Source organism: Dipodomys merriami, unplaced genomic scaffold (genome assembly GCF_024711535.1).
Source record: "Dipodomys merriami isolate MVZ:Mamm:240054 unplaced genomic scaffold, mDipMer1.0.p SCAF_17, whole genome shotgun sequence".
NCBI lineage: Eukaryota > Metazoa > Chordata > Mammalia > Rodentia > Heteromyidae > Dipodomys > Dipodomys merriami.
In genome coordinates, this window is record NW_027203048.1 from 4083530 (window position 1) to 4095719 (window position 12190).

General features: G+C 38.4%; 1 protein-coding gene across 6 annotated transcripts in view; it reads right to left on the bottom strand.

The window, feature by feature from the left end:
* The window catches only part of Pum2 (pumilio RNA binding family member 2), a 100359-nt gene that overhangs the window by 41301 nt on the left and 46868 nt on the right, over positions 1–12190 (bottom strand). For all 6 annotated transcript variants that reach the window (XM_070025055.1, XM_070025054.1, XM_070025051.1 and 3 more), the window contains 3 exons: positions 8699–8824; positions 4177–4319; positions 2768–2906 (listed from right to left, as the gene is read on the bottom strand). In XM_070025055.1, the coding sequence (XP_069881156.1) occupies positions 2768–2906; positions 4177–4319; positions 8699–8824 (408 nt within the window). The remainder of the gene's footprint in view (positions 1–2767; positions 2907–4176; positions 4320–8698; positions 8825–12190) is intronic.

Sequence of the window (12190 nt, forward strand, 5' to 3'; positions counted from 1 at the left end):
TGTCCAAGGATGGGTAAAGGATGGTACATAACAAGTTATCGTGAATACTTGTACTGTTAAAAGGTTTAATTCTCTCCCTGAATTCAAGGTGAGAAAAGCTGCCTTATACAATGACAAGAACTCAAACCTCAAAATGGTAACTATGACAATGTATTGGAAACTTCTACTATTTAAAACAGACTATGCTGAAGAAAAAGTCACATTCAACTTATCATAAAGTAGCACAAAAACCTTGTTGTCTTCAAATATAGTAAGTTAGCTAGGCGCTGGTGGCTCATGCCTGTAACCCTAGCTACTCAGAGGGCTGAGAGCTGAAGATCATGGTTTGAAGGGAGCCCAGGCAGAAAAATCTGTGAGACTCTCACCTCCAATTAAATCACAGAAAGAGCCAGAAGTGGCACTGTGGCTCAAGTAATAGAGCACTAGCCTTGAGCAAAAGAAGCTCAGGGACAATGCCCAAGCCCTGAGTTCAAACCCAGGACTGGCAAAAATAAATAAATAAAAACTATATATAGTAAGTATTCATTCATTTAAGCTAGAGTAAACACTTCAACACTAAGACACTTTCAATACAGAAATTTCTACTAAGTATTAGCATATTGCTAATAAAACATCCACCAGTAAATTTCAAGCTATAAATGTCAGACAATAGTTTACTAGTAGTGCATATGGTCTAGTCCTAAATTCAAAACACAGAACAAGCTCTCATTTCAAAAGCATTACTGTCTATTCAAAATTTCAGGATGAATTAAAATATTTTGGAACTTCTGGCACAAGCATCCCAGAGAGGAGCATGTCTATAATAAATTCCTCTGTGGGATCCATTCATTTAACCTTCTAAATTTTTCTCAAATTTACTCATTTCTTTAACTGTCACCATCCTATTCAAGTAGATCTATGTGCTGGCCTAAGTTCTCTGATTGTCACTTCCACAAGTATTCCGTTATCTTTTGATAACAAATCTAATACCATACCCCTTTAAACTTCGTAAAGTTTAATGAAAGCAAAACACTAAACACTGTCTTCATGTGATCTTATTCCTACCCTCAAGGGAAAAAGGTCAATCATACTTCCATAGAAAGAGCTCTTCAAATGGAGAGAAGGAGAAGCTGAAAAACAAAAGGGTAAAGGGACAGTAATCTAACTGGGAAAGGAGAAGCCAGTCAGATTCTTTCAGATCTTGACTTGGGCTTTTACTCGGAAAAGGTATGAAACCATGTGGTGGTGGTTGTTGTTTTTCCAGTGCGAAGAAGTCTTTTATTTAGAAGAGCTTTATGACTATACCATCAGACTGGCCTGAAGTTTGTGTTTTCCAATGAATAAGAAAAAGCTTTCAAACAAACTAGCCTGTTTTCTTATGCATAATGAAGTGATCTGGCTCTAATCTGTCAGGAGATAATTAAGCTACTGGCAGGAAAATATAATTAGGTATTACAAACTTAGATGATTTTTTTTTTAAATCTGGGCAAATGTTTCAAGTTCAAGTAAAAAGTACCAAATACTGCCATGCTTTCTCCTCCCAATTAGATACAGTCTTCTGGTCAAATTCTACAAATTGCCAAAGCTTTGTTGGAAGATGCTGGCAGAAACACGTGTGGCTACCAACGTCTCTGGAGAAATCCAACAGCACACTCAACTGCACTGAAACCGTGATTTTTGTTTGTTTCTTCTTTATTTCCTGTATTGGTCCTGGACACTGTCCCTGAGCTTTCTGCTCCTCTTCTGGCTTTCTGGTGGTGAACTGGAGGTGAGAGTCTCATGAAATTTTCTGCCCTAGCTGGTTTCCAACCACTATCCTCAGATCTCACCTTCCTGAGAAGCTAGAAATATAAGCCTGAACCACCAGTTCCCAGCCACCAATCAGAGGGTTTTAAGAGGAACTTAATCTGAATTTCATTTTCAAGCTATAGTGTAGGGAACAGATTTCAAGGGGAAAGTTTCTAAGGCAAGAAAGGAGGAATAAGGTAAAACACGGGAACCTGTATGGAAAGCCAACCTAGATGAGATATAAGTGACTAGATCAGTGAAGAGTTGAAGATGAATTCTATTAGGGGCATTTGCCCAACATCCAATCCCCAGTAATTAAAAAAACAACAACAAAAAATAGATGGTTCTATCTTGAGAGCCATTAGTATTTGCTAAAATTAGATGTGGGCTGTGAGGGAGATAGAAAGAATTAATGGCCCTGGGAAGGTGGCTCAGTGGTAGTGCTTGCCTTGCATGCAATAAGGCCCTGGGTTTGATTCCTCAGCACCACATAAGCAAGAAAAGCTCGAAGTGGTGCTGTGGCTCAAGCTGTAGAGCACTAGCCTTGAGCTGAAGAACAGTGCTCAGGCCCAGAGTTCAGGCCCCATGGGGGGGCGGGGGGAGAGGGATATTAATGGAATCTCCTATTTTTGGTATACATTTTGTAAAAATGGACCTAATATTTTCTACAAAGTAAATATGGAAATCACAATTCATTTATCCAGTATACATCTTTTAATTTATTACCATCAGAGTCTTAGTAGTATCTGATGACTTACTTTCCTGATACTGGTTATGTATCTACAGCTATGCTAGGCAAGGGTTCCGCCGAGCTATAACCCTCTCCTGCCCTTTTCTTTTGATCCTTTATATGCTCCCTTATACACTATTTGGTTTACTCTTTTTTCAGTTTTCAGATGTTTTACCTTATTTAGTTTCCAAATCTTATTTTCTAATTTATGCATTTAAGCCTTCAACCCCATCCAACATTACCCCTCCAACTAGTTAACCAATTTTGTACCTGGCATGCCTGTAGCAAGACCCTGACCAAAAGCCAAAGTTGGATTTGCAGCTGCAGCTGCTGCAAGTGATTCTGCTTGTTGCCCTTGCTGACCCTGATTGGGAGTAAGAGGGCGCTGACCTGCTCCAGCACGAAGAACCTACAAAGGACAGATGACTCTCTTAAAAACAGTATTATAAAATAACAAATGTATCTTAGATATCTGGGCATATATTAAAGTAGACTTTTGCATATATGCTAACATGTAATGCAATTACCATCAAGATTAAAAATAACTTCAACATCAAAAACATCACTGGCTCTTGACAAAGCAACACAGAGGTCCTACAAAGCTGCGTTAAAAGTTGTATCTTATTTCTGTACTGTGAACAAAGGCAGTATTTTCTTTTTCTTAAAGATATCTGAGAGTGGGTTAGGCACTGGTGGCTCATGTCTGTAATCCTAGGTACTCAGGAGGTTGAAATCTGAGGATCACGGTTCAAAGCCAGCCGGGGCAGTCAAGTCCCTGAGACTCTTATCTCCACTAAACTACCAAAAAAACCAGAAGTGGGGCTGTGGCTCAAGTGTTAAAGAATGTTAGCCAGGAGCAAAAAAGCTCAACAACAGCACAACAACAAAAAGATTCACAGAGTGGGCAGAATGACAGAATCTTAGATAAAGACAAAAATTTTAGAATAAAATTTATTTCCTAAGGCTGAAAACTGAGAGGAAGATTAAGTGAAGAAATTAGACTATTTATGAGATCATGATGCAGAGCAAAAACTTCAAATCAGGTCAAATTTTCAGAATTCAGAAACTTTAACAAAATGAGTAAAAAGCTTTTTCACCATATACCTTTAATGTTTGTTACATTAAACATCCAAACAAGTGAGTTACTTTTCACCACACAGCTGCTGTTCAAACCCTAGTTATCAAATAGATAATATTCCATTTTATCTTGCTTAAAAATAGAAAATATGCAGTCATCTTTTCATAAGCCAGAAATATATTAATATTTACAAAATAAAGGGGAATCATTTTGATTGAAACTATTAGCATTTTTCTTGTTCTTCTCTTCCTCTAACCAGGGTCGTCTGTCTCCGCTCCCTATCTCACTATGTAGTCCCAGCTAGCCTAGAACTTCTAATCCTCCCACCTTAGCCTTCTACTATGGGGATTCTAAGCACATGATACTATGTCTAACTTCACAGCATAATAAACTGTTAAGTGACAAAATATTAAAAAGAAAACTAGTTCAAAAAGTAAACTAATGAGAACAGAAACAGAATACAACCAAATCTTTAAATTCACTTATTGAACAAAAAAATAATCCTATGCAATAAACAGCTGTCATACTATATAAACTAGGGGAGAAAAAAGACTCAAGGAATTGATAAGAATCATCATCTATTTAGTAGAAAAGGACCTACCTGTTGCTGACCAGGCTGAGCTTGAGATGCTGCTTGCTGATTGGCTGTATTATTTGCCGTAGCTGCAGCTTGTTGCTGAAATAAATTGGCTGGATACACCCCCCATGGAACACCATAATACTGAGGTGGAACCACTGCTGGACCTAAACCCCATAATTCCCACCAAAAAAAAAAAAAAGTCACTAGATTTTTATACATGAGGCAAATTACCATTAGATTACAAAAGAGGACTGACATAAGACTTAAGAGAAGAAAACAGCCTGGCTTTGGTGGCTCACGCCTATAAGCCTAGCTACTCAGGAGGCTGAGATTTGAGGATGGAAGTTCAAAGCCAGCCCAGGCAGGAAAGTCCGTGAGACTCTTATCTCCAATTAACCACCAGAAAACTGGAAATGGCTCTGGGACATAGTGGTAGAGCACTCGCCTTGAGCTGAAGAGATGAGGGATAGTGCCCAGATCTAGAATTAAAGACCCACAACTGACCGAGAGAGAGAGAGAGAGAGAGAGAGACAGACAGACAGACAGACAGACAGACAGACAGAGACAGAGACAGAGATGGGGGGGAGGGAGAGGGAGAGGGAAGAACATAGCATTGTTTATAATTTTCTACTCACTTATATTTGCTATATCCTTTCTAGTTTGGGGGTTTTTTTTGTACTGGGTATTCAACCCAGGACACTGCACTTGATAAATAATCATTTTGCCACTATGTTACATCCCAGCCCCCTTTTCTAGTTATGATTCTGTTGCAAAACCAGTACCATTCAGATATCAATTTTGGGGTTTTGGCAACAGGGTTTCACTATGTAACCTTGGCTGGCCCCTGTTCTTCTGCCTCCACTTCACAAATGCTAGAATTACAGGTGAGATCACAATCCCTGACTTGGTTTGGATCATTTAAAGATAAAATATTTTGAAGTGATGGTGGTGGTTTTAATGGACAGATGTGAAGCATAATCCAAGATTTCCAATGAAATGACAGAGCACTTTCTAATCTATTCAACAGGTGCTGACTGCCAATTTATGAGTCAAATAAGACACAGATAATATAGTCAAAGAAGATTAGATACTATAAAGCTGTAAGATTTCTTAAGGTTAATTTATCACTTCTCTTGAAAGAGAACTCTCACTACTGAAAAATTCATTTTTATCTCTGGCTTTGCTCATCTGTAACATAAAATGAGGCAACATTTTAGTACTTTGGTTGTTAAGACAGTATCTGAATGGCAATTGTTCATTTCAAACAGAATTGGTCACAACTCTTGCAGAAAGTAAAAATTATATAAAAGCAAACGAGACATCAGTTTATGTGGTTCGAAAAATAAGCCCTGTGGATCAATAATTACAACACAAACACAGAAGAAAGCAAAGTAGGAAAACAAATTTCTCTTGTTTTACTTTGTCAGGTAATATTTGATTGCTGGAGAGTAAATAGAATTATCTACATTAAAGCTACCACCAAAATAATAAATGCAATGTAATGATCCTTAACTGATTAAACTTCCTAAAATCATATCAAACTCTATGACATTTTAATTTTGTGTACTTTTTTTTTGTCCGGGAGGAGGGGAGGATTGTTTGTGGGGCTTGAAAACAGGGCCTGCATGCTGTCTCTGATCTTTTTCTCTCAAGGTTAAGCTCTCTACCTTTGAACCACAGTTCCACTTCTGGTTTTCTCACAGACTTTCCTGCCCAGGCTTGACTTTGAACTGCAATCCTCTCAAATCTCAGCCTCCTGAGTAGCTAGTACTAGAGGCGTTGGGCCACAGGTTAACATCCTGAAATTTTTGTCATTTTTAAAAAAGAAAAAAAAAAAGTCTAGTTCCCCCATCACTAAACTAAAAAGCTTTATAAACATAATGGAAAATTACTGAAGACAGTGAAGTAAAGTACAACTTCTAATAAGGATTGTTGTAAGACTGGAAAAGAGACCTGGTACTGGTAGCTCAAGCCTGTAATACTAGCTAGATAGATAAGAGAGGCTGAGATCTGAGGACTGGAGTTTGAAGCCAGCTCGGATAGAAAAGTCTGTGAGACTTTATCTCCAATCAGCAAAAAGCCAGAAGTGGACGTGTGGCTCAAATAATAGCGCTAGTGCCTTTAGGTACCTGCACAAAAAGACAAAACAATCCACTACCGAAAATGCCTTTTTTTCCCTTGGTGCCAGTGCTGGGGCTTGAAATCAGGGTCCAGATGCTGTTCCTGAGGCTTTTGTGTTCAAGGGCAGCACTCTACCACTTGAGCCACAACTCCACTTTTGGCTTTTTTTGGGTGGTTAACTGGAGAAAGAGTCTTATGGACATTCCTGCCTAGTCTCACTTTGAACTACAACCATCAGATCTAGGATTACAGGTATGAGCCACCAATGCCGGACCTTAATTTTATCTTTACTTTCAAACTGAGCTATAAGAAAGCCTAAATTCACAATGTACATTATGCTCATCTCCAAGCTAAACTACTGTTCTTTAAGTTTCATAGGTGTAAATGGTTCTCTGTATGTGTAATATACTAATGTTATACACACTAATATCCAATTAAATGATACTCCAGAATAGCTCACACATCCTGATAGAATTATATGGTACAGATTTCTACATTGAAAGTTAATGGTTTTCACAGCTTGGTTTTAGGCTACTAGCTTTCAAACAGGAATTTGAAATTAACTACTTCCCTTACAATAATTTTTTGCTTTAGTTATATTAACATACATTGTCTAAGGGGGTTTAACCATAAGTTATATTCATAATACATACATTGGTCTACCCTGATCAAATTCATTCCACTCTTATCCCCTTCTTCTTAAAAAAAAAAAAAAAATTCAACAGGCTGGAGGCCAGTGGCTCATACCTGTAATCCTAGCTACTGAGTGAGGTCTGAGGATCGTGGTTCAAAGCCAGTCCGGGCAAGAAAGTCCCTGAAATTCTTATCTCCAATTAACCACCAGAAAACAAGAAGTGGCACTGTGGCCTAAGTGGTAGAGCACTAGCCTTGAGCTGAAGAGCTCGCCCAGGCCCAGAGTTCAAGTTCCATGACCAACAAAAAATAAAATAAAATTCAGACTTCACTGTTTTCTATTCATACATACAAATTAAACTACATTAATCATATTCATCCTATTTACCCTCTTTTTTATCCCTCCCCGGCCCACTGGTATCCACTCTAAACACAAGCCTTAAAATAAGATCTTGAGTTTGAAGAAAAAGATTAACAAAATTCTAATAGGCCAGAAGTGAACTTAATTTTCTAATAGACTAGTAGTAATTGTCAAAAATACCTCAGAAAGCACCCCCCCCAAAAAAAGAAAGAAAATGGCAATAACCTTGAGATTTCTAAGTTAGCCCACCAATACTTCAGTGAACATACTTCTTTCTAAGACTGAAAGGGACCCATTTTAAAACCTCTATAACCAACATAAATCATGCCTGACTCATTTTTCTCTAGTCAATTCAACCTAAAAAAAAAAAGTTCCCAACAACTTAATGTAAGAACAGCAAATTGGTTTACTCAGTAAAACTATGCCTGACTAGCACACAACTTTCCCTTACTTACATAAAACAATAAAGGAAGTTTTGGGTTTCATTTCAGATTTTGAGTGGTAGTCCTGGGTTCTGACTATTTTCAGTAATTTTTTTTCCTCCAACTCTAGCCTGCTTGTATCCTCGCTTGAACATTTTAACATTGCTGAAAAAACACGGATAGGTTTTATCTAAAAAATTTTGCAGGGCTAGGAAGGTGGCTCAGTGGTAGAACCCTTGCCTTGCATGCATGAGGCCCTGAGTTCGATTCCTCAGCACCACATAAGCAGAAAAAAAAAGCCAGAAGTGGTGTTATGGTTCAAGTGATAGTGCACTAGCCTTGAGCTGAAGAGCTGAGGGATAGCGCCTGGGCCCAGAGTTCAGACGACTGGACCAAAAAAAAAAAAAAATTTGCAGACCTTTACAACTGTCTTTGATTTGGGAATTCAACCCATCTACCTCTAGCTTTTTTTTTTGTCGGCTGTGGGGCTTGAACTCTGGGCCTGGGCGCTGTCTCTCAGCTCTTCAGCTCAAGGCGAGCGCTCTACCACTTGAGCTACAGCGCCACTTCCGGTTTTCTGGTGGTTTATTGGAGATAGGAGTCTCATGGTCTCTCCTGCCCGGGCTGGCTTTGAACCGCGATCCTCAGATCTCAGCCTCCTGAGTAGCTAGGATTACAGGCGTGAGCCACCAGCGCCCGGCTTCCTCTAGCTTATTTTATGGAAAGTAACTTTATTTAGCATTGATGCTGAATTGGGATTGGGTATTAAAATAGAGAGATGCAATCAACAGCCTAACATTTCTATAACCCCAAGATGGAAATGTTAACCAACCACAGAGAGGAATACAAATCCCAGTATAGAGAGTAAAAAGTAAGACCAAAAAATTGCTTTGGCCCTTCCCTTGTTGAAAACTGTCTGAAAATTGTGAAGAGTATTTCAATTTTCCCTAAAAATTCTAAATTACTAGAATAGACAAAAAATAACTAAGGATGAAAAATAAATTACCTGCTAATGTTGCTGCTGCAGCCAATCCTGCTGCAGTATACGGATCAGTCCCTGGAGGAGCAGCACTGATAATATATGGATTTGGCACAAATGCAGCGGGAGCAAGGCCTGCTGAGAATACACCAGCTATATTTAAAAGGGGAGAAATGATGAACATAAATGTAAAGTATTATTTTCTTCATTAAATAACATTTCTGTTCTTATTCTGGGGTTGGAAAGCGTTATGAGTAATTCTAAATAAGTAAAGCTACCTGACTTGAACTTTTCTTTTCTTTTTTTTGAGGTCCAAGACTGGAACTTGAACTTGGTACCTGCTGCTTTCACTCACTGGCTAGAGCTTTACCAACTGAGTCATGCCTCCAACCTCTAGAGTTTTTCATTTAAGAAATAATTTATCAGCGAAGTGGTGCTGTGGCTCAAGCGGTAGGGTGCTCACCTTGAGCTGAAGAGCGCAGGGACAGTGTCCAAGCCCACAGTTCAAGCCCCACGACCAACCAAAACAAAAACAAAGAAATAATTTATCATGTCTGGGAAGGTGGCTCAGTGGTAGAGTGCTTTCCTTGCATGCATGAGGCCCTTGGTTTGATTCCTCAGCACCACATAAGCAGAAAAGCTGGAAGTGGGACTGAGGCTCAGGCGGTAAAAGCACTGGTCTACAGCTGAAGAGCTGGAGGACAGCGCCTAGGCCCAGAATTCAGGCCTTACAACCGACAAAAAAAAAGTATTTATCCACTGTCCAAAAAGAAATATACTCATTACCTGACTTATATAACCCCTCTGTACCTGACCTTTATAATAATAAATATTTCACCAGCTGTCTATAAGAATTAAATGTGATATTGAATATGAAATGGCTATATCATATTAGTACATAAGAGGCACAAAATAAGTGTTTAGAGCTATTTTTCAGTAGTGGTTTTCATTCAATCTTTATTATTCTCTTTTAGGAAATTCCCATTTTCAAGGATATGTAACTTATACTATTTACTCAAAATGTGTTGTCAGAATTGTCCTCTTTGCACAGTATGACAAGTGAACAGTAAGGAAATAATAAATAAGGATAACAGGGCACTGCCTGGCTTACAGGCTCACACCTATAATCCTAGCCACATAGGAGGCTGAGATCTGAGGACTGCAGTTCAAAGACAGTCCAAGCAGAAAAGTCCTTGTAAAGTCCAATTAACTACTCAAAAACCAGAAGTGATACTGTGGCTCAAGTGGTGAGCACGAAGAGGCTCAGGGAAAGGTTCAGGCCCTGAATTCAAGCCCCACAACAAAAAAATAAAAAAATAAAAATAAGGATGCATTTAAAGTTAAAACCATCAACTTTGAAAGATGACAGAGAAAGAATATAGGAATAAGGATAGCACTCAGGCTTGAGTTCAAGCCCTAAGACTGGCAATTATGAAACATTAAAATATGGGGGCTGGGGCTGGGAATGTGGCTTAGTGGTAGAGTGCTTGCCTAACATGGATGAAGCCCTGGGTTCGATTCCTCAGTACCACATAGAATAAAATATAGAGTCAGCTTTGAAAATATACCTTTTCTTAGAAATATTTCCATTTTATTCAGATTTTCAAATATGTTTAGTGTTGTTTATATGTTTTTCAGAGTCGATAGATTATTTAATTCCAGTGTAAGTTAATATATAATCTATGCCATTTAAAAAAGTGTGTGTGTGGGGGGGGGAGGGGTGTATCGGTATGTTTGACCTCTGGATCCATGTTTCCTAAGCAGGCAGGTACTCTATCACTTAAAGCCACACTGACAGTCCCTTGTTGCTTTGGTTATTTTCAAGGTATTGTCACTTTATGCCTGGGTTGGCAGACTGTGATCCCCTAATTTGTGTTCTTGCTTTTTTTTTTTTGGGTAGTTGTAAGGCTTGAACTCAGGGCCTTGAACTCAGCTCTTTTGCTCAGGGCTAGTGCTCTACCAATTTGAGCCACAGATCCACTTCCAGTTTTTGAGTGGTTAATTGGAGATAGTCATTCAGGAACTTTTGGCCAGGGCTAGATTCAAAATGTGAACCTCAGATCTCAGCCTCCTGAGTAGCTAGGATTATAAACATGACCTATGAGTGCCAGGCATTGTGTTCCTCTTTGTCATTGGGATACAGCTACTGTCCAGCTACTGGTTGAGAACGAATCTCATGATCTTTTATGGCCGGGCTGGCTTTGAACTGCATTTCAAATATCTACCACTAAGATTAAGATTGAGTCACCATGCCTAACTAAAACAAGTGTTTATAAAGCCAAACCTGACAAGAAGGGCAAATACAAATATTACTTACACATACCAATAACAAGCCATATATAAAACATCAGCAATTAAAAGAACAAGTTTAGGAAGCAAAAGTGGGTGTGGCATTTAAAAAATTGTACTCATTACCTGACTTATGAAATGGTAACCCTCTGTACAACACCTTATTAACAATAAAAATTTTTAAAAAGAGATCATGTTTAGAGTAACCAGAAGAAGTTCTTATTCTTACAATGGAAGATAATTCAACTATCATTCAAAAATTCTAACATGATATTCAAGTGCTTTTACACTTTTTTAAAGCTTAATGACGGAATGTCTGACAGCAAAATGTAAAGAAGCTAAAGAGGAACTTATTAGCAAATACGCAATTTGTTAAAATATATTTTATTATACAGTGTACAGAGGGGTTACAATTTTGTAATTCAGGTAATGCATACATTTCTATTGAACAATGTCACCCCTTTCTTTGCTTTCCCCATTTCTTCTTCTGGTCACTGCCACAAGTTGCATAGTTTAGTTACCACACAGTGTTTACTGAGTAATATGATTATATTTGTTCACCCTTTCTTCCTCTTTCTGCACCCCTCCCTTTGCCCCCACTAAAAAGCCAAAAAACAAATATGCAAACTTTTATATGAAAAATTTTTAACAAACTTTCAAAGCACTCATGAACAATGGGAAGTATTCTTGAACAAAAATAGAGACAAGCTGGGCATCAGTGGCTTAAGCTTTGTTATACTAGCTACTCAGGAGAATGAGATCTGAGGATCATGACTTAAAATCAGACCAGGCAGGAAAGTCTGTCTCAAATTAACCACCAAAAAGCTGGAAATGGATCTGTGGCTCAAATCGAAGTGCCAGCCTTGAGCAAAAAAGCTCAGGGACAGTGACCCTTGTTTAAAGACCAGGAAAAAGAAAATACTATGTCCTAGATAAGAACACTTAATGGCATAAAAAGATACTAATTTTCACCAAATGTGGTGGCTCACACCTGTAATCCTAGCTATTCAGAAGGCTGAGACCTGAGAATCATAGTTTGAAGTCAGCCAGTAGCTTTTTCTTTTTTTTTTTTTTTTGGTAAGAAGTTATAAAATCTGCTGTCTTCTGGAAAAAAAGATCAGGTTAAAAATACAAATTTACTTAGGGAAAATTAGTGGAGTTTTGTTTTTGTTTTGTTTTCTGATTGGTTGTGGGGCTTGAACTCAGGGCCTGGGTATTGTCCTGAGCGCT